This window comes from Canis aureus, chromosome 1, assembly GCF_053574225.1.
Source record: "Canis aureus isolate CA01 chromosome 1, VMU_Caureus_v.1.0, whole genome shotgun sequence".
Classification (NCBI taxonomy): Eukaryota; Metazoa; Chordata; class Mammalia; order Carnivora; family Canidae; genus Canis; species Canis aureus.
This window is the reverse complement of record NC_135611.1, coordinates 110483775-110509994: the sequence shown is the minus strand read 5'-3', so window position 1 is coordinate 110509994 and position 26220 is coordinate 110483775. Positions and strand designations below refer to the sequence as shown.

The window sequence follows — 26220 nt, the reverse complement described above, 5'->3', positions numbered from 1 at the left end:
CCCAGGAGAGGCAGTGGAGGCAGCGGCAGAGGCAGCAGCAGCCCGAGTGAGTGATCAAGGGAAGATCTGGGGACAGGTGAGGGCTTCCCCATCCCAGCTCGTTCCCCTGCCCCCATGTCCCACTCAAGTCCCCGGGGTCCCCTCTTTCTCTGTGTCTTAGCTCATGCTTTTGTCTCTTTGTCTCTCCGTGCCCCTCATCGTTCCGTCTGCCCGTCTCTTCATATCTCTGTCTCCGTGTCTCCGATCTCTGTTTAGCCTCTGGATGGCTCGGTTTCTCTACGTTTATCTCTCCTTGGATCATTTTCTGTGTCTCTCACCAGGTCTCTATCCCCTGTTTGTTTCCTAACCCACATTTTTGTCTGTCTTCTGCTTTCTGGTCTCTTGCTGTGTTATCTCATTCTGTTCAGTTTATGTATTTCTGTCTTAACCATTTCTGGGGCTCCCTCTGAGATCTTCCCCGCTTCCCCCTTTCTTCACATGGTGCTGTGGGGGAGTTACTGGGGTTAGACGGATTTTCAAACATGTGGGCCCCTGCAAACCTAAGCCCAGAGTCTGGCTCCTCTCTAGTCCCTAGGGAGAGGGTTGTTCCATGGACTCTGGGCTTTATCCACAGCGGGCAAGTTTTTCTTTTTTTTTTTTTTTAGATTTTATTTATTTATTTGAGAGAGAGAGAAACAGAGACAGAGACAGAGCACAAATAGGGGGAGGGGCAGAGGGAGTGAAGCAGAGGCTGCTGAGCTCAGAGCCCGCCCGATGTGGCGCTTGATCTCAGGACTCCGGGATCATGAACTGAGCAAAGGCAGACCCTTAACCTATTGAGCTTCCCAGGTGCCCCTACAGCGGTCAAGTTTTATAAGGTCGGGATCCTCCCGATCTGCCATTTGAAAACCCTCTGGGCTTGGAGAGTGGGAACTCCGACGGTTATTTCTAGCTCATGCCAGACAGTTTCTATGCCTTCCTCTCCAAGGCAGCCCCCAGATTCTCCAGAACCTCTAGGTCTAGACTCAGGGTGACATTAGCGCTTCCGCTGGGAGCAGCTCTAGGGCAACCGCGCCCTCAGCAAACACCCCCCTTCCACCGCTGCTGCCCCAGCAACAGTTGGGGGCGGGCCTAGGAATCACGTGCTGGATCTTGGCCTCGCCCACCCTCCCCCACCCCTCGAGTCATCACTTCTGGGGGCCTGGGGAGGGGGCCCCTGCCTCCTAGTCCGCTTATTTGAAGCTCAGAGCGGGTGGCGCTGGGGCTGGAGGCGGAGGTCAGAGGCTCCTGACTCTGCCTCCTGACCCTTCAGGCCGGACTGCCCCTACGCGACCAGGCCCTCGCCCCCCATGCCCTGCCGCCCTCGCAATGTCGATCTGTCCGCCTTGGCGGCTGCTACTGCTGCTCTCGTCGTGGAGGCCGCTGCTCGGGAGGGCGGAGGTGAGGACCCGAGGAGCCGCAGGAGTTCAAGGCTAGAAGGGAGGTCTAGGGACGGTTTTAAGTCTCCCCGCGCTGCAAGAGAGAGTTTTAAGACTGCCTAGATTCAAGTTGTTTCCAGTCTCTCTTCTTTCCCCTTCAAATCCTCCTGATGATTTCCAGCCACTCCTTCCCCTAATTTTGCTGAAAGTTTTCAGCCCTCCACAGCAACTCCGCTGGTCTAGGCACCCCTCCAGACTCAGAAGAGAGTTCTAAGCCACCCAAGACTCCCGGACAAAACAAGGCAACCTCTTCAAATCCCTGTAGCGTGTCTCTAGCCCACTTGAACCCTGCTGCCTGAGAGTGGGGATCGGTCGAGTGTGTGTGGGGTGTCCTCCCTGCTCTCTTTCCATAGACAGACTCTGTCGGTCAGACGGCGGGGGAGCTGTACCAGCGCTGGGAACGGTACCGCAGAGAGTGCCAGGAGACACTGGAAGCCGTGGACCCCCCAGCAGGTGTGACTGGGAGCGGGGACCGGGGGTGCGGGAAGGACTAGGGCCGAGAGGGGTGTGCTTGAGTCGGGCTAGGGCTGACGGTTCAGGGGGGCCTGAAGGAAGTCTGGGGTAGGGGTGGGCTGGGTTGGAGCTGCCTGAGTGATGCTTGACTTGGGTGGGAAGGACCTAGACCTGAATGCGCGGAGGGACGCAACTCCGACCAGTGGGAGAGGCCTGGGAAGAAGCTTGAAATGGGCGGGGCCTCGGGCGGGGCTGCACGCGGTGGGCGGGGCCGAAGGGCGCGAGTGGGGCGGAGCCTGGGGTCTGGTGAGAGGGGCGGCGGCCGGGCCGGCCCCGGGCCACTCCAGGTGGGCGGGGCTAGGGAGGAGCTTGCTTGTGATCCGCCGAGAAGCCTTGGGTTATGTTCAGTCTGTCCTCCCGACGTCCGGCCTCCACGCCCACCCCAGACCTCGCCTGTAACGCGTCCTTCGATATGTACGTCTGCTGGGACTACGCTGCACCCAACGTCACCGCCCGTGCGTCCTGCCCCTGGTACCTGCCGTGGCACCGTCACGGTGAGGTGCCCCCTGGACCCCAGGCCCTTCCCTGACAAAATTAACTTCTAACCCTGCCCCAGACACCACTGCACCCCTCCCCACCCCCCCACTGCGAGTTCGCCTACACTTGATCTCCTGCTCCTCTCTGGCTGGGTGTCTCCGTCTGCCTGACCAACCCTGGCTCTGCCACTTAGTGCCCCTTCTCTCTCCATCTCTCTGAGGATCACGGAGTTCTTATTTTCTCTGGGCGTCTTGGTCTTTCCATCCTAACTGGCTATTTGGCCTGGAGCAATTTATTTAACTTCTTTATGCCTCAGCTCCTTTTTTTTTTTAATAAAGATTTTATTTATTTATTCATGAGAGGGATCCCTGGGTGGCGCAGCGGTTTGGCGCCTGCCTTTGGCCCAGGGCGCGATCCTGGAGACCCCGGATCGAATCCCACGTCAGGCTCCCGGTGCATGGAGCCTGCTTCTCCCTCTGCCTATGTCTCTGCCTCTCTCTCTCTCTCTATGTGACTATCATAAATAAATAAAAAAATTAAAAAAAATTTATTCATGAGAGACACAGAGAAAGAAAGACAGAGACACAGGCAGAGGGAGAAGCAGGCTCCATGCAGGGAGCCCTATGTGAGACTCGATCCGAGGACTCCAGGAACAGGCCCTGGGCTGAAGGAGGCGCTAAACCGCTGCGCCACCCGGGCTGCCCACCTTCTTTAAAAAAAAAAAAAAAAAATTACTTATTTATTCATGAGAGACACACAGAGAGAGGCAGAGGAAGAAGTAGGCTCTGCAGAAGCCCTATGTGGGACTCGATCCTTTGGCTCTGGGATTATGCCCTGGGCCGAAGGCAGACGCCCAACTGCTGAACCAGCCAGGTGCCCCAGCTTCCTCTTTTGTAAGATGTGGTTGATAACAGTGTCATTTTCATAGGCTTGTTAGGAATATTAGTTTAATTAATATGCATAAGGGTGTATTATCATCACATCACTTTGGCTATCTCTGCCTTTGTCTTACTTTTATCTTTCTGTTTCAGTCTCTGTTTCTCTGTGCCTCTGACCCCTTCCTTTGTGTCCCCACAGTGGCTGCAGGCTTTGTCCTCCGCCAGTGTGGCAGTGATGGCCAATGGGGACCTTGGAGAGACCATTCTCAGTGTGAGAACCCAGAGAAGAATGGGGCTTTTCAGGTAAGAAGTGTTGAGGGATTCAGGTCAGAATGTGCAGGGAGAGATGAAAAGGCAGCTGCTTCAGGCTAAACTTGAAACCCCTTGTACTATTCAAAGACTCTAGGTTCCAAGTGATAGAAATCTAACTTTTTAATTTTTTTTTATTTATTTATGATAGTCACAGAGAGAGAGAGAGAGAGAGGCAGAGACATAGGCAGAGGGAGAAGCAGGCTCCATGCACCGGGAGCCTGATGTGGGATTCGATCCCGGGTCTCCAGGATCGCGCCCTGGGCCAAAGGCAGGCGCCAAACCGCTGCGCCACCCAGGGATCCCGAAATCTAACTTTTTAAAAAATATTTTATTTATTTATTCATGAGAGACAGAGAGAGAGAAAGAGAGAGAGGCAGACACACAGGCAGAGGGAGAAGCAGGCTCCTTGCAGGGAGCCTGATGTGGGATGTGATCCTCGGTCTCTAGGACCATGCCCTGGGCCGAAGGTGGAGCTAAACTGCTGAGCTAAGGAGGCTGCCTGATAGAAATCTAACTTAAATAAGTTGGAGAAAGAAGAGAAATATATTGGCTTCTGTGATTGAAAAGTATAGGACAACAGCTTCAGGCATAGCTGGATCTAGTGCTCAAAAGATGTTGTTGGGAATCTTTTTGTCTCTCACCACACCATGATTTTGCTTTCCTCTGTGCTGGTCTCATCTTTTCTGTGGGGTGGAAAAGTGTGGTCCTCTTAATTAGCATGAGGCTCACATACCATCAACCAAGCAAGACTGTGAGGAGACTGAACTTTGTTCTTAATAGCTCTAATGTAATGTCCAAGGATTGCCACTTTGGGTCATGCATCCACTCTGCATTAATCACTGTGTATGTGTGTGTGTGTGTCTGTGTGTGTAGGGGGTTATATAGAATGCTCTGATTGGCTGGTCACATGCTTAGCCCTGGAGTGAGAGGTGGAGTCGGCCCCACTCAAACAAGGGTTGTTGGATCCCCAAGAGGAAACTGGGATGCTAGCCAGGAACAAAAAGCAGGGCCCCTTTCTGACCCTGGGGGAAACACTGAACTCTGTTCCTGTGTCCTCCTACCCTCCTGAACTCTCCTACCCCAACCTAGGATCAACGGCTGATTTTGGAGCGGCTGCAGGTCATGTACACCGTGGGCTACTCCCTGTCCCTGGCCACACTGCTGCTAGCCCTGCTCATCTTGAGTTTCTTCAGGTGGGACCTCTAGCCTTGAGTCACAGCAGCAGAGACTGGGTTCCAGTTTGCCTAGTAAGATGGGGTAGTCAGGCTCCCCTAGCAACAAGCATCCAATGGTGGTTCTGTGGGACAGGCTGGGAGGTGATTTGATTTAAGGAGCTCTGTGTGGCCAAGGACAGGTGTCCAGGGGTCCCCAGACTGTGCCCCAAATCCCTTAGGCGGCTGCGCTGCACTCGCAACTACATCCACATCAACCTGTTCACGTCTTTCATGCTGCGGGCGGCGGCCATCCTCACGCGAGACCGTTTGCTACCTCCACCTGGCCCCTACCCTGGGGACCAGGGCCCCGTCCTGTGGAACCCGGTGAGCATCTCCCCTCTTTCTTAAATTGGGATTTTGCCTCCTCTGGTGGGGCCAAGAGATTCCCAACCCATTTACTACCTCCTACACTATCAACAGTTTATCTCTCTGGAGCTCTCCAAACACATTTGAAGAGGGGTCCTTCCAACTCAGCCTCCTCCTAGTCCACCCCATCACCTCCTTCCTCATTATCTCCCTGGACTTTTTCACAAAGGAGAGAGGGTCCCTCTGCTGGAGGTGGGGTGTGGCAGGATGGGAGAAACTAACCCGTGGGGGTGGGATTTGGTAGATACCAATCTGTTACTTGAGACAAAGGTGGAGAGGCTAGAGGCTGGGGGCTCAGGTGAGAAAAACTTTCAGGTGAGAAAAACTTTCCCGTAGCGAGCTGGGTCATGCCGATTGTGAAGAAGCTATGTGCTGGGGGAGTCCTGGTGCTGTCCCTGAGAGAGGCCATAGTTGGGGGGGAATTTGGGGTGGGGGAGAAACTGACAACAAGATGGGAAATACCAATTGTTAAAGTGGTAAGAGCTGGACAGCTCTGGGGGTAGGGAAAGAGAATAGGAGAGAGAAATCTATCACAGACGCCATCCTCTGGTGATGCAGAGCAGGAGGTAAATAGTCGAGGGCAGGAGATAGGGTGGAAGAATGACCAAGTGGATGGAGGAGGAAGGCTTGGGGACACCCTGGAGGCCCTGACTGCCCCCTCCCCCAGGCCCTAGCTGCCTGCCGTACGGCCCAGATCGTGACCCAGTACTGCGTGGGTGCCAATTACACGTGGCTGCTGGTGGAGGGTGTCTATCTGCACAGTCTCTTGGTGCTCGTGGGAGGTTCCGAGGGGGGCCACTTCCGCTGCTACCTGCTCCTCGGCTGGGGTGAGCCCCGACCCTGTCCCCTGCCCAACCTGACACGTCTCCACTCCCCCAACTACCCTGCTGGTCTACCTCAGGGGTGCTCCTTCCTTCTCTGGGCTTTCGCCTCCCCATCCTGGCGGGGGAAATTCCGCGGGTCTTGGGCCTGGCGGGGCCCGTGCGCGCGCTGACAGCTGCGGCGGGGTGGGGGGCGGGGGTCGGGGTCTGCACAGGGGCCCCCGCGCTTTTCGTCATTCCCTGGGTGATCGTCAGGTACCTGTACGAGAACACGCAGTGAGTCTTGGGGTCTGGGGTGGGGTCTGGGAGGCGGGCGGAGTTCTGAGGGACTTGGGCGGGTTGTGATGGAAACGTGGGGAGGTTCGGAGGGCAAGTAGGGGCTGGGAGGGTGTGGATGGGATTTAAAGGAATGGGGAGCTAGGAAAGGTGGTGTCCTGGAAGAGGGCGGGATGGGGGCGAGGCCTGGATCGTAGCGGGCGCTGCTTTAAAGGAACGGGGATGTGGCGCTCAGGAAAGTGGGCGGAGCTGGCGAGAGAGGGTGCGTGACCCTGTGAGTCCTGGGGTTTTCTCTTAGTTCTACTCCCCCCACCCCCAGGTGCTGGGAGCGGAACGACGTCAAGGCCATTTGGTGGATCATACGCACCCCTATCCTCATGACCATCTTGGTACGGCCGACTCTGACTCCTCCTGGCCCTCTGGAATTTCCCACCCTGGGAAATGGGGGCCTACCCTCTGTCCCCAGGACAGGATTGGGCCGGCTCAGCCTCTATCTCTCCCTGCAGATTAATTTTCTCATCTTTATTCGCATTCTTGGCATCCTCGTGTCCAAGCTGAGGACGCGACAGATGCGCTGCCCGGACTACCGGCTGAGGTGAGGGAGCAGGACGGGCGTGGAGGGAGCGGGGCGGGGTGCGAGACAGAGGACCTGGGGCAGGGGGACCACTGCCACCCTCTACCTCCAGGCTGGCTCGCTCCACATTGACGCTGGTGCCCCTGCTGGGCGTCCACGAGGTGGTGTTTGCTCCGGTGACAGAGGAACAGGCCCGGGGTGCCCTCCGTTTCACCAAGCTCGGCTTTGAGATCTTCCTCAGCTCATTCCAGGTGCTAAGGCGATAAGTCGGGGTGCCGGGGTTACACCCCTGGTCCTGGGGCCCTCCTCCCCAGAGGAGCATGGGGCTGCAATCGTCCACTGATGCGGCCACCCAATAGGGTGTAAACATGTTCACAAGTTCATTCATATATTCTGGGCAAAATACTGAGCTAGCTCTGTCCAGAGCTGGGGAGGTAGGAAGGACCAAGAGAACAAAGCAGGTAGGCTTAGCAGTACTGCCTCCTAGAGACGATGGAGGGCATTGCAGCCCAGGCAAGCACAGGGCCAACTTTGCAGCTCTGTGGCCTTCACCTAGGGTCTAAGTCTAGGGTAGGTAAATGAGTTGCCTGAGGCACAAAATGTAAGGAGGCACCAAAATTCAAGGCCAACAACCCTGTGCTTGCCTGCCTAACCCTAGTTGCCATGCTTTTTCCTTGCTGGGCCTCAGTTTCCTCATCTCTAAGTGGAAACAATACTGATCTCACCTCACAAGGCTCATTCATTCATTAAATTCAGGAAAAATTTACTGAACACTTACTGTGTACCAAGCACTTTTCCGGGCCAAGAACCAAATGGTCCCTACCCTCTATCAGGAGAGACAGATTGCTAAACATCCTATGTAAATAAAATATACAGAATGTCAGATGGAGAGATATTCCTAGAAGTGGGGGTAGGGGGAAGCAAGAAAATTGAGAAGCAGACAAAATATGGGGTTATAGACAGTGGGTGAGGGCCTCACCGAGAAGACGGCCCCTAACGTGGAAGAGAGTACCTTTCCCAATGGAAGAAGGCCAACATGCCTGAAGTGGTGGGAGCTACAGGGAGCAAGGGGGAGACATGACAGTGAGGTAACATACCCAGGCAGATCCCTGGGCCAAGTGAGTACCTTGGCTTTTCCGTGAGTGATTCAGGAGCCACGGGAGCAGAGGGAGATGATCAGAGGTAGATTTTAACAGGATCATGAAAATGAATAGTAAGATTTGTAAGATCTTAACATAAATAATTCATTGTATTAGTTTACCAATTTATTTAATTTTTAAAAAGATTTTATTTATCCATTCATGAGAGACACACACAGAGAGAGAGAGAGGCAGAGACACAGTTAGAGGGAGAAGCAGGTTCCATGCAAGGAGCCCGATGCAGGACTCGATCCCGGGTCTCCAGGATCACACCCCGGGCTGCAGGCGGCACCAAACTGCTGTGCCACCGGGGCTGTCCTAGTTTACCAATTTATTTGTAATTATATATTACATATATATTTTAAAGATTTTATTTATTTATTCATGAGACAGAGAAAGAGGCACAGATATAGGCAGAGGAAGAAGCAGGCTCCCCAAGGGGAGCCTGATGTGAGACTCGATCCTGGCCCAGGACCCCAGGATCATGACCTGAGCCAAAGGCAGATGCTCAACCACTGAGCCACCCAGGTGTCCCTATATATTTTATATTTAAAGTTTATATGCAAAATGTATAAACTTATATAAAGATAATTCTTAAGTAAATTAATTTATTAATAATATGTAATATATATAATAAAAGGTTATAAGAAGCTTAAGAAAAAGGTTTTACACTGTGTGCTGGGCACTCCAGCTTCTTGCATAGGATTATCTTAATTCTGACAACCAGCACTATAATATGACCCCATTTTACAGATGAAGAAATAGAGGCACAAAGGGGTTAAGCACTTGCCCAAGTGGGTCAGAAAATGGGGAAGCTGTTATCATAATTAGGTGGCCTACCTCGGAGGTTCCCTTTTAATTAACCCCCTTCTTGCTCAACAAACTGAGGCAGGCAAAGGGGAGCCTGGAGCTCGAGGGTGACTGATATGGCCTAGGACCAGGGTAGTGGCAGCCTAGGTTGCCTGGGACCAGGTAAGGGTCCGAGCTCATTCAGGGGGTGTCTGTGATCCTGCTCCCACTTGTGATTTAACCCCTTGCGTCCTCCGGCAGGGCTTCCTGGTCAGCATCCTGTACTGCTTCATCAACAAGGAGGTAGGGACGGCCTCGGCTCGCCGCCCGCGCCCTCTGGCGGCCGCACAGGGAATGGCCGGGAACGCAGGGAAGGTTCTGAGCGCCGTCGCATTGCAGGTACAGTCGGAGATCCGCCGCTGCTGGCACCGCTGCCGCCTGCGCCACAGCCTCGGGGAGGAGCAGCGCCAGCCACCGGAGCGCGCCTCCAGGACCCTGCCCTTGGACTCAGGCCCCTGCCGGGTCGCCGCTGACGGTGCCCGGTCCTTGGGGACCCTGCCGGGGTCTGGGGACGAGGCCAGCCGGGTCTTGGAAAGCTACTGCTAGGCAGTGGAGATCCTGTGTCCGTTTTAGCACGTATTCATTGAGCACCTGCTGTGTACCAGGCCCAGTGTGGAGGTGTGGAGGGCGCTAGAGAAATTGGGGTGTGGTGGGAGGAGGAAAACAGAAGACAAAGTCCCTGTTCTTCTAGAGTTCACAGTTCACAACTGAGGGGGGTGGGCAGCAAAGACAGAACAAGTTATACATACACTGTGGAACTGGCTAAAGAAGAACAATTAAAGGGAGCCTAGGGTGGCAGGAGGGCATCTCCAAGGAGGTGGCACTTAAGCCATACCTGCAAGAGGTGAAGGAGACTGCTTTGGGAAGAGGATTCTAGGCAGAAGCAGCAGCATCCGCAGAGGCCTTGAGGCAAGAAAGAGCTCAGCCATGCATGAGGAACAGACAGGTGGCCTGCATGGCTGGAGTGGGATGAATCTGGGCCAAGAGATGTGGGGAGAGAGAAGCAGGCAAGGGCATTGAAGATTCCTAGCAGCAGCGTCTCCTGGGCTAATTTTTTTTTTTTTTCTTTTTTCTGGGCTAATGTTTTAAGCAGATCCTCTGTCTGCTATGTGAGGGAACAGATTATTAGGGGCAGGAGTGGCAGCTTCAGAAGCATGTGAAGTAGTTGGGCTCTGGCACTATTTTAAAGGTAGAGCTGAGGATTTGCTGATGTTTTGCATGAGGGAAGTGCAGCAAGAGAAGTCAAAGAAGACTCCTAGGTTTGGGATGGTGGAAAGAGAGAGGGAGATGACGTTCAGTGGGGGTTGAGCCAAGAGTGTTCTTTGGACATGTTGGGCTGGGAAAAATGCCCTGGAGCTCACAGGACAGGTGAGAGATGGAAAGAGAAATGTGAGCAGCACTGGGGGCCAGAAAGGAGGACTTCATGTGTAGACTAAACATGAACCATTCAAGGCAGGCCTCAGAGCTGCAACTAGGACAGACCACTGCCGGCTGCGGGTATGGACGCACCTCTCCACCCTCCTGGGCAGCCCTTGGAGACTGGGAGAGATGGAGAGAAACCGACAGCCTGCGTCTGGACCACCTGTACACACACAAGACCCTCACTCCTAAATCCTTCCCCCACTTAGAACTGCACTTAGATTTAGTTAGTACCTGGGTGTTATTTCCCTTGGGGTCCCCAGTCCCTGGACAGATGTGCCCCACAGCAGCTTAACGGAGTCCTTCTTCATAGGTTTGGGGTGTGTGTGTGGGTGTGGTGCTAAGGTAGGGGCCTTGTAAATAAAGCATGAGAAATAGCTGTACTTTTTTGTGTATGAGAGGTGGGTCAATCTTCTCCCCTAGGTCATCAAGAGAAATGAGAGGTGGGCTGTGTGCTTGTGGTAGCCTTGCAACCCCTTCAGTCATGTGTTGCCACAAGAACAGGGACATTACACCACCACTGTCCCCCATGCCTAAAAGAAATCCTGATTGGGACTGTTCATGTGATTTCCTGATACTTAACTATTTGCAATGTATACAATTAAAATATTGTGTGTGTGCCAAACAATTCTGAGGGCTGCTTCTCTAAAAGATAGTATAGGAATAGTAAGGCTGCAGAAACCAGCCTGGTTTAAACTTCACTTGGCTACTTATTCACTGGGTGACTTGGGAAACATTCCCAACCTGTGCCTCGGTTTCCACTTCTGGCAAGCGAGTAGTGATGGTACCTATATTCTGCGGTTGCCTGAGATTCCAGTGAGTTATTCTTAGGATACTTCCTGGTGCATGGTGCATGCTTTTCCTGCATTCTGTTTTTGTTTTCACCCAATGACAACTTGGCAGGGGTGGGTGAAGATGTGAGGAAATACAGACTGATGCCAGGCAGGGTGCCTGAGGCTGGAACTTTGCTGCCAGGTTGCAGGGCAGGGAAACCAAATTCCATTTCCTGGGGGAGGATAAGTCAACAAGAAGGGGAAGCAGGGCAAGGATCTGGATCTGAACCCAGGACTGTGATTGCAGGGCTTGTGCTATCCCAGCTCCTGCACAAGAATTGAATCCTTGCAGGGTGGAGAGTGGGGCAGGAGTATCTCCTGCAGCAGCACCACTACTGCCACATCACAGATAACTTGGCTCCATCATTTCTTGAGTGACCCTGGGCAAGGCACTTGCTCTCTCTGGGTCTCAGCTGTCTCACCCATAAAATCAGATAGCTCTAGTATCTACCCACCAGATGACTATTCTCATTAGATGTGAGCCACTCAGTAAACGTGCATCTTTATAACCTCATAGCTGTTGCCCTATGTCAAGCCTTCTCCTACAGGGTCCCTTGCTCTGTCACTTACGGACTCATGGACTAACTCAGGATGTGCTTTCACAACTCAGTGTATCAGACGTCTCATTTTTTCTGAGGCCTGCAAACCCCTGCACCCACCCAGTATTTGGTCTTATTTGGGGAACAAAGCAAGAGATGCAGGTAGAGACAGAACACAGAGACATGATTGGGGGAGAGCACGATGTGTGCGAATCAGAGCAAGACAAGGATCTTCCTTATACCCCCACAATAAGTGAGCCCCCCCGTCCCACCTCTATCTCCATACGTGTCAGAAAATTTCTCCCAAGGGTAATTAAGTTGTAATTTGTGGGCAGTGGAGCTCAGGGTTAAGCCCCAGGCTCTGGCACAGGGGAGGTTTGAATTATACCATCACCGCTTCCTGGCTGGATCCCCTCGGGGGAATGCTCTCTCCTTTCTGTACCTCAGTTCCCTCCTCTGGCAATGGAGGTCATAATGAACAGTGTCTGCTCAGCACAGAGGAAAGGGCCTGGCACCCTAACAGCTGGCAGGTGTTAGTGGCAATCACTACCACTGTTTGGGTACTGACTACTCTAACTATATCCTCCTTCTCCTCTCAGTGAGGGCTGGTCAGGGCTCTCCTGGGTACTGCTGTGTCCCCAGCACTGCAGCCAGACCTCAACTTATTGAGAGAGAGGCAGAGGAAGGGAAGAGAGACGCAGCGATGAGAAGCTAGAAAAGATTAAGAAGGGAAAGAGAGCCCTCTGTATCCAACCCATTCACTTCACAGATGGGGAAAAAAGAGTCCTGAGGAGGGGCAGAGACAGGGCCTCTTCACGGGATCAGAGAAGTCTGCACCCTAGCACCTGGCGCCACACCCAGCTGCCTCCCTTCCCCAAGCCTGTCCCTGTCACAAGGCTCTGGGAACAGACAGATGCCACTAGACAAAACCCAGGACTTTATTATTCCCATTACAAAGGGCAGGTCTTCGCAGGAGGGAGCAAATTCTGACGGCGGGGAGGAGGCCGCTACTTGCCAGCGATGAGTGGGTTCCGCAGGACCACGATGACGGAGTCCCCACGCAGGAACATCTTGGAGATGTAGCGGTCCTTGTTGACTGGCTTGGACTTCTTCTTGCCCTTGCCGCTCTTGGGGACCTCGGTCCACATCTCCTTCACATTCTCCAGCACCATGTTGCAGTGCCTGGGGGTAGAGGGCAGGCACCAGGAGTGAGGGAGAAGCCTTCTGCCCACCCCTCTTCCAGCAGCTCACATGGGATGAAGGTGAGGGCCTGGGACAAGGACAGCCAGGGACCCCCCACACCACCTCTGCCAGTCTTCAGGTTGAGGCTTGGCCAAAGGACTTCACTCCTCTGTGCCTCAATGTCCTGCTTTCTGACATGGAGTCATTCACAGTGCCTCCCTCATAGGGCTGCTGTGAAGATAAATTAACCAATACAGCATTCTTGCAAAGACTTAGAAGGGGGCCTGACCCAGGGGAAAGGTAAGCAAAATGGGTCTGCTTGTGTTTCTCAACTCTAAGTACTTCTGAAAGCATCAGCAAAGGAACTGCTGCTATTTGTGGAGCCAGAGGTCCCTGGGGCCTATGGAGGAATGTGATGCCTCCGCCGCAGTTGTGCTTGGTCCCTATCTCCTCAGGGTGCCAGGTGGACACGTTTGAGGACAGTACAGATTAGCCCACTCAGCAAGCACCTGCAATGAATACAGCAGTGAAGCTGACAGATGCAACCCCTGCCCTGATGGGATGTGAGGAGAGAAGAATGCTAAGCAAGTAAACAGATGGATCTGATACACTGTCACGTTACAACCCCTGCTATGAAGAAAAATTAAAGCCAGGTGAAGGGATAGAAAGATAGAAGGAAATGTTACTGAGTGGCAAGAAAAATAAAGTATTTAAGAGTGGGGAAGCTCTGTGCCTTGCTGTGGAGTAATATCCACGAGAGACTGTTGAGTGACAAAACCAAGTATGCAAGTGATCTTTTGAAGGGAAGAAAGGGGGTAGGAGAAGCATCTATACTGCCTGCCTCCTTTTGCTTTGTACAGTACAGAATCCTGGAAGACACTTGGAGGCCGGGGACAAGCTGCATGGAATGTTATCATTGGACTGCTATTACTGTTTTTGGAATCCTGTGAATACATTAGCAATTCAGAGAAAAATAAGCTTAAAAAAAAAATGAAGTAGCATACCCACATGGAAACATTCCAAGGCATGTTGTCAAGTGAAAAAGCTGAGGTCTAAAACTGTGTGGTTTGCTATTAGCAGTGATTTAAAATAAAGTAAAGCACACTCTTGTGTCTGTTGGTCTGATGTCATGTGAGGGGACCTGAGGAATTTACCGTGGAAGGATTCCTGGGGAGGGCAACTGACTGACAGGGAGAAAAAAGACTTGTTCCTCATTGAGCACGTTCGTTTCTTTTGAATTTTGCCTCAACTGCATGCACTGCTCACTCAAGAAAGGAACATAATTAATACAATAAGTAACAGGGTTAAGAATGCCTTAGCTGACCTGCAGGGATGTTCACAGATCACTGAAAAGTACGAAAAACAAGATGCAGAGTAGCACATGGAAGATTCTATCTTAAAAACAATTACATTTATGATATGACAACATGTCAATTCCACCTCCATAAAGCTGTTAGCTGGGGACCCGGGTGGCTCAGTAGTTGAGCATCTGCCTTTGGCTTGGGTCGTTATCCTGGGGTGCTGGGATCAAGTCCTGCATGGGGCTCCCCATGAGGAGTGTGGTTCTCCTTCTACCTATGTCTCTATTTCTCTGTCTCTCATGAATAAACAAAATCTTTAAAAAAATAAAAAATAAAGCTGTTATTTAACACCACAAAGAAGCCCGTGTGTGTGTGTGTGCTGAGCGTGAGTGAGTGAACTGTGGCAGGATACACACTAGGGTGGGAAGCTGATGTGGGGATATGAGGAAGAACTGGGGGAAAGTCCTCTTAAAAAAATGGGGGGGGGGGCACCTGGGTGGTACAGTTGGTTGAATGTCTGACTCTTGGTTTTGGCTTGGGTCATGATCTCAGGTCATGAGAGTGAGCCCCACATCAGGCTCCTTGTTCAGCATAGTCTGCTTGGAACTCTTCCTCTCTGCCCCTTCCCCCCAAAATAAATGAAATAAATCTTTAAAAAGATGTGGACACACAAATGTATATGAATAAACCACCACCGATTGTGCTCTTACTAAGCACCCAGGTGCCCTCTTCGAAGCAATAAGCCAGTAATTCTCACTACATCTCACCCCCAGAAGGTAAACACTAGTATCACCCCCAGCTTGCAGAGCAGGACACTGGCGCAGTGGGATGATGTTTTAGAAGTGGCACAGCCCTGTTCAAATCTAGGTCTATCTGCCTTTTTGGGCCCAATACTTCCTGTTCTCACTCTTATTCTCCTTGAGAAGAAACCGAGGCTCCAAGTGAAAAGACTTATTCATGGTCATGTAACAGCTCGTGGCAAAAACATTCTAGACTTACACTTCGCCATACCACTTCCCAAATGCTAACTGAAGGCTGCAGGTTTTATGTTTATTGAGCATTTATCATGTTAGCTACTGAGCCAAGTACCCTTCCTACAGAAATATTTAATCCTCACAACTGTTCTATGAGGGGTATTTTTATGACGCACAGTTTGCAGACAAGGACACTGAGGCCGAGAGAGGAAATAACACTTGCTGTTCCCTCTGGCTGAAACACTCAGACCCTGGCTTCCTCCTTCATTGTATTTAGGTCTGTTCATCACGGTCTCTTCCTATGGAACCCCTAGCGTTACCGTCTAGGACAACACCTCCTTCCCAGCACTCCACACTCTCACCTGCCTTTACTATTCTTATGACACATTGTTTGTGTGCTTGCTGTTGGTTTCCCTACCTATGGCATAAGCTCTCTTAAGTATAGGAGTCCTCTTTCAGTCATTGCTGTGTCTCTGGAGCCTAAAAAAAGTACTGGGCATGGTACTTTATTTTTTTCTTTTGGGGCATGATACTTTATATCGTAACTGCAAAACCTGATTAATAAGAGCTTCCTGGTGCCAGATGCTGTACTTCTAATGACTGTATTACACATCACATGTATTAAGTCACTGAATCTCTGCAATCACCAGAATTACTGCCATTGAATGGAAGAGATAAAGTTACTTGTTGAAGGTTTCATGGCTGCTAAGAGGCAGAGTCGAGACACAAACCCAGGAAGCCTGGCTCCCAAGTACATGCCCATCACTACTGTACTGCACAGCTGGAAGGACAACAAGACACCATTGCACTTTGAGGTCTGAATATGCTTATGCCCCAGGACTCTGAAAACCTTGTATTTGGGTTCCTCACACTGGAACTGTGTCTGCATTTCCAAGACAGAACACCTTCCAGGACCCAGGTGCTTACCTGTCGAAGGCCTTCACACGGCCCAGGAGCTTCTTGTTGTTGCGGCAGTTGATAAGCACCTGGGTGTTGTTCTTGACTGACTGTGTGAGCACAGAGAGCGGACCCGTGTTAAACTCTTCCTCCTCCCGCTTCTGTAGCTCCTCTGGGGTCATCTCACTCTTGGGTTTGTTGAGGAGGCTCCTGAGGGGGAAGCATGGAACCCGTAGGTGAGAGGCCCAGAGCTAGAGCGTGGGTGGTCACATGATGTCTCCCCAACCCACCCACCCCCCTGCTCAGTCCCTCTTGCATGGCATCACCAGCTGGATGCTGAATAGACATTTCCAACCGTATACATCCTCAGTTGAGCTCCAGATCTCCCAATCACTCAAACCTACTCTTTCCACAGCCTTCCTCATCTCCATCATTCTAGTTCCTTGAGCAGAAACCCTGATATCAACTTGACTCTTCTCTCTCACATCCTACATTCAATGTCAGCAAATTCTGTCATCTGCCTCTAAAATATACCCAGAATCTGTTTCTTACCATGGCCTAAACCTCTATCATCTCTCTCCTGAGAGCCTTACTTGTCTCCCTACCTCAGCCCATGCCGCTGACCGTCTGTTCTCCACAGCAGTCCCAGAGGTTGTATCAAAATCTAAGTCATATCATTTCACGCTTCGAAACCCTCCCATGGCTCCCATCTCTGTGTAAAAAGTAAAACCCAAAGTTTTTACAATGCCTGGCATCTTCCCATCCTTCTCTGTTCCAGCCAGTGGCCTTGAAGGTGGTCCTTTAAGATATTAGGCAAGGGGCGCCTGGGTAGCTCAATGGCTGAGCATCTGCTTTCGGCTCAGATCCTGACCCAGGGGGAATCCCTGGGTGGCTCAGCGGTTTAGCGTCTGCCTTTGGCCCAGGGCGCGATCCTGGAGTCCCGGGATCAAGTCCCACATCGGGCTCCCTGCATGGAGCCTGCTTCTCCCTCTGCCTGAGTCTCTGCCTCTCTCTCCCCCTATGTCTATCATGAATAAATAAATAAAATCTTAAAAAAAAAAAAAAAAAAAAAAAAAAAGATCCTGACCCAGGGATGCTGGGATCGAGTCCCACATCGGGCTCCCTGTGGGGATACTGCTTCTCTGTGTCTCTCACAAGTAAATAAAATCTTTAAAAAATATATAAGATATTAGACAGACTTTCACCTTGGGCATCTCCCTTCGTTTTCCCTCTGCCTGGATACCTCCCCAGGTATCTTTGTGGTTCTCAGGTTCTTCAGGTCTCTGCTCAACTGTTGCCTTCTCAATGTGTCCTGCACTGGTTATTGAGTTACTTTCTCTCAAAACTAGTACTCCCCATTGTTTGGATCCTGCTCTTTTGCTTCTTTACTCACTTAGCTCTGATCACCTAACACACGCCATACACTTTACATTTTTATCACCGGTGTGTTCATTGTCTGCCTTTTCCCACACCCATAAGCTGCAGCAGGGCATTTTTCTTGCGGGATGGGGGTCGCAGTCACTGATGTATCTCACGTAGTTAAAGCAGTGCCTAATACATGAGTGCTCAATAAATAATTGCTGAATGAATACCAAATCAGGAAAATCATTAAGGCGATTCGTGAGCCGAAAAAGTCGCGAATGAGGTGAACTTCTCCAGCTCAAATTGTCCGGGTAAGTCCCGTACCTCAAACCGTTATTTCTAAAACTCCGCACTCCCGTTTCCCAGGTTCTTTGCTTCCCCTTAAAATCCATTTCAGCGAGACTCATTATCGGGGAAATCCCGGCTCATTAACTGATCAAGTGCCTTCCCTCGAACTCAGGACCCGTAAAAGGCCCCATGCCCATCCTCAAACTCGTCAGAACGGTGCGTACTTTACCCCTAAAACCTCTGCCTCCGATCCCGCCTCGCCCACCACCGGCAAACGGCCACATCTACGCCCTCGACCCCACTCCCGCCGGGCCTCACATGGTGGTAGCGGCTGCGCTCGCAGATCAGCTCCGTCTTCCCCGCGTTGCTCCTGCCTCTGAAGAGAGGGCTACAGGCGGGACTTCCGTTTCCTGTGGCCGACTTCCGTCGGCGCCTGCGCAATCCCAACCTGCACGGTGTGGGCGAGGCCTGTTGCCTTGGCAATCCGCGCCGGCCCCGCGCAGACGTGGGGTAGAAGCACTGCGTAGTAGCTCAGGGTCTTTCAGGACCATATGGAGAGAAGACAATGGAGAGAAGAATAAAGCGGGTCCGACTCAAATCGTTTCGTTGTAGAGCGGCACAAGCTGAAGAAGGGACAGGACACGGCATTCCAAAAGCCCGCCGGCTCCGCCCTCGGGGGCGCGGCCTCCGTGTAGCCAATCGGCTCCTCGCTTCTGGGACGGGCACCGCCCCTTTTCCATTGGTGTCGGTTCGTTTACGTGTCTATTGATCTTTCCGACTTCGAGTAACCAATCCTTTGCCTTCCTACGGGAGGGGCGGAGACCTGCTCCTTGGTCCAACGTTTTTCAGGATCAAACATTGCTCATTGGCTTCCGTTCCTCCGTTGAGGCGGAGCCTCTCCCTTTCGCACTACCCTTTTGGGTTGTGCAACCCTCAGGGGAACCAACCCCAAAGCCCCAGGGAGACAGGAAGGCGTGTTCTCAGAGTGAGGGTCGCCATTGGTTTCACTGACCGAGGGTGGGTGGGATGGTGCAGCCGCTCTTCGTGTTTATTGGTTCGGTGATTCCATGGGGTGGGATTTGGCTGGGCCTAAACTATCCGCGGTCCGGGACCGGTTTCGGGGCGAAGCTGCCATGCCTTCCGGGGGCCGCGGGCGGTCCCGGCTACGGCTCGGGGAACGTGGCCTCTTGGAGCCGCCCTCCCCGCCCAAGCGCCGCCTGCTCCCGCGGGCGCACTTCTTGCCTCTGCTTCTGCTGGCCCTGGCCCTGGCTTCGGCGACCTACACCATCTGGAGCGGCTGGCACCACCAGACTGAGGAGCTGCCGCGGGGCCGGGAGCTGCGGGTGAGGCCCGGCAGGGGCACGGGCACCGCGGGAGCCCTCATTCCCCGCCTCCCCTTCCCTGAGGTCTCAGGTTGACGTGGCTGTGTCGTCTGGCCCAAGCTGCAGGTGCTGCGGTCTCCGTCGATAGAGCGCATGCCCGTTGCTAACGAACTGAGGCTTTGGGCTTGTTCTGTAATAAGTGGTTCTACCTAAGAGGGAGAGTCTGCAGTAGTAACACTGGGAGTTCTGGGTTCCAATCTGAAAGTCAGCTATTTGGAAGAGTCCCTTCCTCTCTCTCGGCCTCGATTTCCCTATCAGGATTGAGGTGGGCTGGACCTGGTGGGTTTAGAGGGACTTTCCTTAGCCTAGGATTTCTTCTGGAAACCTCCGATGCTGGAGGTTCGAATTAGGAAGAAGAACCGGGGCTTCTTAGGTGCGATGGCGTCCGGGTTAGGGTTGGAATGGGGGTTGCCCTCACGTTCGGTTCTTCTCTTCCCTCTCCTTGCTCCCTCCTCCTAAGGGCCGCTTGATCGGAAGCCTCTCCGAAGCCCGGCTGCGGCGGGTGGTGGGGCAACTGGACCCACACCGTCTCTGGAACACTTATCTGCGCCCCCTGCTGGTTGTGCGGACCCCGGGCAGCCCCGGCAATCTCCAAGTCAGAAAGGTAAAGGGCTCCACCTCCCACCTCTGACCCAGCAGCCTGCCAGGGTATTGGAACTAGGCATTCTTTTTTTTTTTTTTTTTTTTTTTTTAAGATTGTATTTGTTTTCTCATGAGAGACACAGAGACATGGGCAGAGGGAGAAGCAGGCTCCCTGCGGGGAATCCGATGCTGGGGCTCGATCCTCGGACCCCAGGATCACGACCTGAGCCAAAGGCAGAGGCTCAACCACTGAGCCACACAGGTGGGAATAGGCATTCTGCCCCAAATCCCCCAAGCAGCTAAGACCCCCAGCTGAGGCTCTGACTGGAGCTAATCGGAATCTAGAATCCCACCTTGGTAACCACAACTGTATTGCCCTCTGTACGGCCCCCAAAAGCTGAGTGTGTGCTAGGCAACAGCTCTGTGGGGTGAGTACCAATGTAATCCTCACTCTGCATATGGAAACTGAGGAGCAGAGCAGTTAGGCATTTTACCCAAATCCCACAGCTAATAAATGGTATACCTAGGGTTTCAACCCAAACTTCAGGTTGATTCCAGAGCTGGCACAAGAACATCTCTATATTGCCTCCCAGAAAGCATCCAGTCATTTGAATACTTACCCTCTGAGTTCAAATCCCACATCAGCCACTTGGAGTGTGACCTTGGACTAGTTTCTTAACCTTCTGTGCCTTAGTTTCCTTATCTGTGAAATGGAGCCATTGACTGTCCTCATTCCTATAGGGCTCCTAGAACAGGGCTTTGGCACACAGTTAGTGATTTGAAGATTATCTTGGCATCGAGCTGCAGAGTCACGGCACACCTGGCATTCTGTAGGGTCTCAGCAAAAGCATGTCAAGGGAATGACTGAAACCAAAGTGAGGATTATGAGTCAGCCCAACTGCTGTGCATGGCTCAGGTCACATGGCCCTTTTCCTGACCTCCTCCCCAGTCCCCACCCATCCTCCCACCTCTCTCCTGCCACTAGTTCCTGGAGGCTACACTACGGACCTTGACAGCAGGCTGGCATGTGGAACTGGACCCCTTCACAGCCTTGACACCCCTGGGGCCACTGGACTTTGGCAATGTGGTGGCCACGCTGGACCCAGGGGCTGCCCGTCACCTCACCCTTGCCTGCCATTATGACTCCAAGCTCTTCGCATCTGAGTCGGTTCCCTTTGTGGGGGCAACAGATTCGGCTGTACCTTGCGCCCTGCTGCTGGAGCTGGCTCAGGCCCTCGACAGGGAGTTGAGTAGGGCCAAGGAGCAGGTGAGGAATGAGGGAAGGTGTGGGGGGCTGGGGCTGACTCTACCCTAGTCCAAGCCCCCATCCTTCCCTGCCTGGACATGTCTTCCTACCTCTTTTCCACACACGTAGTCACAGGGACTTTTCATCCCCTGAATGTCCAATCCCAGCTTTCCTCTGCCCAATACCCTCCCATGGTTCCCACCTCATTGCAGGCATAAACCTTATGCCTTCTAGTAGCCCTCATGGGGCCATGTAGAACCTTTGCGTTCATCACTCACAAGGGTTACTCCCACCTGAGAGCATTTGTACCTGCTGTTTGCTCTGGCTAGAATGTTCTTTCAACAGATACCTTCCTGGCTAGAAATGTCACCTTTCATTCAAATGTCCTCTCTGATGTCACCCCCTCAGAGATGGTTTCCTATCCACCCTGAAAGAGCTCCCTGTCACTGTCCCAAGCATTGTGGTGTTTTATGTTGTTGCATTTGTCTATCTTCCCAATAGGCAGGGTTTTTGCTGCTTTTGTCTTCTGCTGTATTCCCTGGGCCCAGAGGATTACCTGGCATAAGTTAGGATGTCAAGAGAAATGTGTGGAATGTATAAATGAAAGAAAACACAAATCTCCTCCTCCTGCTCAGGCCCCTTCCATGGCTCAAACCCCCTCTAACAAAGCCCAAGCTCCCTGGCACTTGCTCATCCCTCAGGCCTTTTCACAAAGCTCTCCGATCTGGCACCGGCACTTGGCCATGTTGCTTCTTGCCTGGGAACACCTTTCCCTCTGCCCCATTTCACCAGGCCAGCTCCCACTCACCTCCATACAGACATCCCTTCCCAGCTGACTCAACATGCTCCCCAACTCCCTTCCTATGCTTTTTTAGAACCCCATAGTTCTTTTAAGTTTTATTTCTTCATGAGAGACGGAGAGAGAGGCAAAGACATAGGCAGAGGGAGAAGCAGGCTTCCTGCAGGGAGAGCCTGATGCAGGACTCGTTCCCGACCTGAGCCAAAGGCAGATGCTCAACCACTGAGCCACCCAGGTGCCCCTAGAATCCCATAATTCTTGGAAGCATTCGTCCCATGTGCATTTCACTGTATGAGGATTCGTTGTGAGTCTGTCTCTTCTGCTAAATGAGCCTAAGGAGTAACAATAATAATAGGGCTGACTCTTTTTGGTTACTCTATGTCAGGCACTATTCTAGGACCTGGATTCGCATCCTACTGTATGATTAGAATTGTTATTAACCCCATTTTGTCATCTGACACTTTGAGATGTTAGGAACTTACCCAAAACTACTCAGCTATAAAGTGGCCGAGCCAGATTTGAACCCCAGTGGTCTGGTTCAGAGTCTACACTTCTGGCCACCATGTTCTACGAGTGAGGACACCTAGTTTGCCCTATTCAGTGGTGCAAGTGGGCAGGAAGGTGGACTGGTCAAGGCTGAGGCCTGGAACCAAGCTGGCCCTGACCACCAGCTCCCACAGGAAGCCCCGGTGACTCTGCAGCTGCTCTTTTTGGATGGTGAAGAAGCACTGAAGGAGTGGGGACCCACAGACTCCCTCTATGGCTCCCGGCACCTGGCCCAGCTCATGGAGTCTGCACCCCACAGCCCGGGCCCCACCAGGATCCAGGCTATCGTAAGACCAGGGCCCCGTTGGGTTCCGGTGAGGGAGTGAGTGGGCGATGCAAGGTTGCAACACCCCACCTGGACTCTCTCTCCCTAGGAGCTCTTCATGCTCCTTGATCTCCTGGGTGCCCCGAATCCAAACTTCTACAGTCACTTCCCTCATACAGCCCGCTGGTTCCATCGGCTGAGGAGCATCGGTAAGGGGGAAGGTGGAGGGGGGCACCTGCTTTCTGAGGGGTCATCCAGACTGCCCTCTACCTCCTGACTCTCTCCCCAAGGCACTAGGGCAGAAACACAAAGATCCCATGGCAATCAGGTGTCGTGATTACACACAGGCTCTGGGGTCCAGTAGCCCTGGGTTTGAATTCTGGCTCCACCTCTTACCGGCATGTGAACCTGGGCAAGTGGCTTCATTCATCTCTGAGCCTCCGTTTCCAATCTGTAAAATGGGCATGATAGTAACAATAATAGAGGTATCTCCCTCCTAGCCTCAGAGAGAATAGAGGAAACTGGGAATACAGCCTGTAGTAGGGCTAGCTAACTACATCCTTTTGGGGGACTATCAGTGCTTTACCCCAAGCCTCCTGCCAGGCCCTGATCTGTGAGCAGGGGAACGTTTGACCTTGAGGTGCTGACCTTTGCTCTCTAATCCCCACCACCTGCAGAGAAGCGCCTTCACCGCATGAACCTGCTGCAGTCTCATCCCCAGGAAGTGATGTACTTCCAGCCCGGGGAGCCCCCTGGTTCTGTGGAAGATGACCACATCCCCTTCCTCCGCCGAGGTACTTGCTTTGGGGGGGTGGGGTAAAAGGTAGGTGGGGGGCATCCAAGGGAAGGACAGGTAGGACCTGGCCCTGACCGCTTCCCAGGGTTGGGGACTAGTGGTAAGTGCCTAAACTTTTCTTTGCCTTATCTTTCTCATCTGTAAAATGGGGATGCTAATAGCTCCTATCTCAGAGTTGTTGAGGGGATCGAATGAGCTCATATACTTAAAGACGTTACTTGCACGGTACCCGGCACACAGTAAGCATTCAAAGAATGTTAGCTACTACTGTCAGTGCCTCCATGAACCCAGATTCCAGTACTTGGCTTTTAAGGTCCTGGCAGCCCAGCAGAATCATCTGAGGAGCTTCGAGAAATGCTCAGTTGCATTTCAGGCCTGCTAAACCACACTCTTGGGTCTCTGCGTTATTTTCACAAAACTTCCAGATGATTGTGTTGCACAACCAGGACTGAAGACCTCTGGTAGAGGGGTTCAGAATATAGGTTTTAGAATCAGACAGGGTTGGGTTCTAGTGTCTGCCACTTACCATTGGCAGATTACTCAGGCTCTCTGGTCCTGTCTCCTGTGTGTCTTCTGGAAAACACACCTGTATGTGGATATTCATAATCATGGGGTTGGGAGGATTGAATGAGATTAGGTACATAGAATGCCTTCTCATACAGTACATGTCATAATATAGTAAGTGCTAAAAATTGCTTTTTAAATTTTTACTCTCGGGATGCCTGGGTGGCTCAGCAGTTGAGTGTTTGCCTTTGGCTTGGGGCGTGATCCCGGAGTCCTGAGATCGAGTCCCACATGGGACTTCCTGCATGGGGCCTGCTTCTCCCTCTGCCTATGTCTCTGTCCCTTTCTCTGTGTCTCTCATGAATAGAATCTTTAAAAATAAAAAATAAATTTTATGATTTACTTATTCAACAAATATGCCATTCCTGAGAGTGCCTTCTTTATTGATTCTTTCAGTGATTATTTCCCAATGCAGGTCCTGGGCCAGGTGTCAGCAGTCCAGTGATGGGCCATAATCTGTCTGGGTCCTGTCTAGTGGTGGGACAGACATTTAGTGAATCTTGACACACACAAAGGGAAGTGCTCCAAGGACAGGGAAGCCATCTTAGTGCAGGGATTAGGATCACAGACTTTGGAGATAGGTGGCCTGGGTTCAAATTCTCACTGTGCTGTTTGCTAGAGGCAGGACCTCAGGCAAATCACTCTGCCCGCCTCTGTGCTTTGGTGTCCTCATCTATAAAATAGGGATAAATGTTGGATATATATTTTAAGATTTTTATTTATTTATTCATGAGAGACAGAGAGACAGAGGCAGATTCCCCTCAGAGTGGGGAGTCCGATGTGGGACTTGATCCCAGGATCCCAGAATCCCAGGATCCCAACTTGAGCTGAAGGCAGACGTTTAACTGACTGAGCCACTCAGATGCCCTATATAGGACTATTGTAAAGGATTACTGTATGGGTAAAATTGTGTGTGGAGGTGTGTGTGGCCTTAGATGAAGGCTTGGAATAGAACTATGTATGACAGAAGTGCAAGCTAAGGGTGCCTGGCTGGCTTAGTCAGTAGATCTTGGGGTTGTAAGTTTGAGCTCCACGTGGGGCATAGAAGTTATTTAAAAAAAGAAAAATGTTTTAAAGGTGCAAGCTATAAATAAAGAAGAGAAAAAGAACCTATGATATACTTGGCAATATGATGTCAAAGACCTCTTTCCCTTCTGGCCTTTTGCATAATCCATTAGGTTTTGAGTTTCTACAATTTGTGTGTGAGAACAATAGATATACTGGATATATCTTTTTAAAAAACTAACATGTTGCCCTCACACTCTTAAAATCATCATTCAGGGTTCTTCACATGCCAGGACAGAGTATCTTCAGGGTGGGGCTGAGGCGAGTTTACCCAGGCACAGATCTGACCAAGCTTCCCCTCTCCCCTACAGGGGTCCCTGTGCTCCACCTCATCTCCATGCCCTTCCCCTCCGTCTGGCACACCCCCGATGACTCTGAGGCCAACCTGCACCCACCCACCGTACACAATCTGAGCCGCATCCTCGCCGTGTTCCTGGCCGAATATCTGGGGCTCTAGCCTCCTTGGCTGATTCAGAAGGAGCAGTGCCCAGCCAGGACGCACCAAGGACACTTGGAACCAGTGGAGCTCAGGCCAGGCTGCCTGGGATATGCTGGATAATCCTTTTTTTTTTTTTGGTTCCACTTGTGCAATGATTGGAAGACCCTCTTTCCTTTGGCTCTTTCAAGCTGTCACTCTTCAAAGACACAAAAGAGACGAGACTGCTGTGAGGGTGACAGCCAAAGGAGTAAGAACTTAGACCCTGTCCTGAAGGAAGCTCTTGGTCTGAAGGTTTGCAAGGGGCCAGTGCTGCTGTTTTATAGTTAGCACATCTTGGACTGGCATTTGGGGCAGCACTACTACCCCACCAAATGAATTCTCTGTGGCTTATGGTTTAATGTCCATACAGATTGCTGTGTGGTGTCCACAGGGGATGTGCTGGTAAGCAGGAACAGAGGAGGTAGAAGCCAATAGTTGGGAACTCGAGTCTGTCAGACCCAAGAGCAATAAACCAGTGTTTCTGTGAAACATATTCTACAGAATTAGCATAACTAGGTGGTTCGTGAAAAAGGGGATCAAAGATGCAGGATGAGACATTAAATGAGTTTCTTCATTGCACAATGTGAATTTTCAAGTGTAAGACAATGAATGCAGTGTTGTTTCCCCAAAGTATTTCCCCCACGGAACCCCTTTATTCGGAACTTCATAGAACTAGGGTACCACAAAGGATACTTTGGGAAACACTAGGTTGTGACAGTTTGAGTGTGTTCATAGAAAGAATGAGTAAGATGGATTTATTGCCAACTAGTTCTACCAAACCATCCTTTCCCTTTCAGTTGTGGGCATAGGCGTATGAGATGGTGGA

General features: G+C 51.7%; 3 protein-coding genes across 6 annotated transcripts; 2 read left to right on the top strand and 1 right to left on the bottom strand.

The window, feature by feature from the left end:
* GIPR (gastric inhibitory polypeptide receptor) lies at nucleotides 1-12843 on the top strand. 2 transcript variants are annotated; one of them, XM_077848297.1, is made up of 14 exons: nucleotides 1-76; nucleotides 1292-1419; nucleotides 1811-1910; nucleotides 2357-2464; nucleotides 3525-3628; nucleotides 4727-4830; nucleotides 5031-5175; nucleotides 5885-6044; nucleotides 6254-6314; nucleotides 6634-6703; nucleotides 6821-6909; nucleotides 7001-7139; nucleotides 9078-9119; nucleotides 9216-12843. In XM_077848297.1, the coding sequence occupies exons 2-14, from the start codon at nucleotides 1348-1350 to the stop codon at nucleotides 9420-9422; spliced, it is 1401 nt and encodes a 466-aa protein (XP_077704423.1). In that variant the 5' UTR covers nucleotides 1-76; nucleotides 1292-1347; the 3' UTR covers nucleotides 9423-12843. The 2 variants fall into 2 exon arrangements, with proteins under 2 accessions (XP_077704423.1, XP_077704412.1); XM_077848286.1 differs by having other exon boundaries at nucleotides 9078-12843.
* SNRPD2 (small nuclear ribonucleoprotein D2 polypeptide) lies at nucleotides 12582-18147 on the bottom strand. Its single transcript, XM_077848336.1, has 3 exons — nucleotides 17990-18147; nucleotides 16052-16231; nucleotides 12582-12849 (listed from the first exon to the last, which is right to left on the bottom strand). Coding segments are annotated over exons 1-3 (357 nt in total). The 5' UTR covers nucleotides 17992-18147; the 3' UTR covers nucleotides 12582-12674.
* Nucleotides 18132-25982, top strand: QPCTL (glutaminyl-peptide cyclotransferase like). 3 transcript variants are annotated; one of them, XM_077848322.1, is made up of 7 exons: nucleotides 18132-18419; nucleotides 19514-19657; nucleotides 20621-20902; nucleotides 22352-22513; nucleotides 22601-22700; nucleotides 23169-23285; nucleotides 25228-25982. In XM_077848322.1, exons 1-7 carry the CDS (start codon nucleotides 18237-18239, stop codon nucleotides 25371-25373), a joined length of 1134 nt encoding a protein of 377 aa, XP_077704448.1. In that variant the 5' UTR covers nucleotides 18132-18236; the 3' UTR covers nucleotides 25374-25982. The 3 variants fall into 3 exon arrangements, with proteins under 3 accessions (XP_077704448.1, XP_077704433.1, XP_077704442.1); XM_077848307.1 differs by having other exon boundaries at nucleotides 18284-19014; XM_077848316.1 differs by having other exon boundaries at nucleotides 18286-19014; nucleotides 22361-22513.
* The last annotated feature ends 238 nt before the right edge of the window (nucleotides 25983-26220 follow it).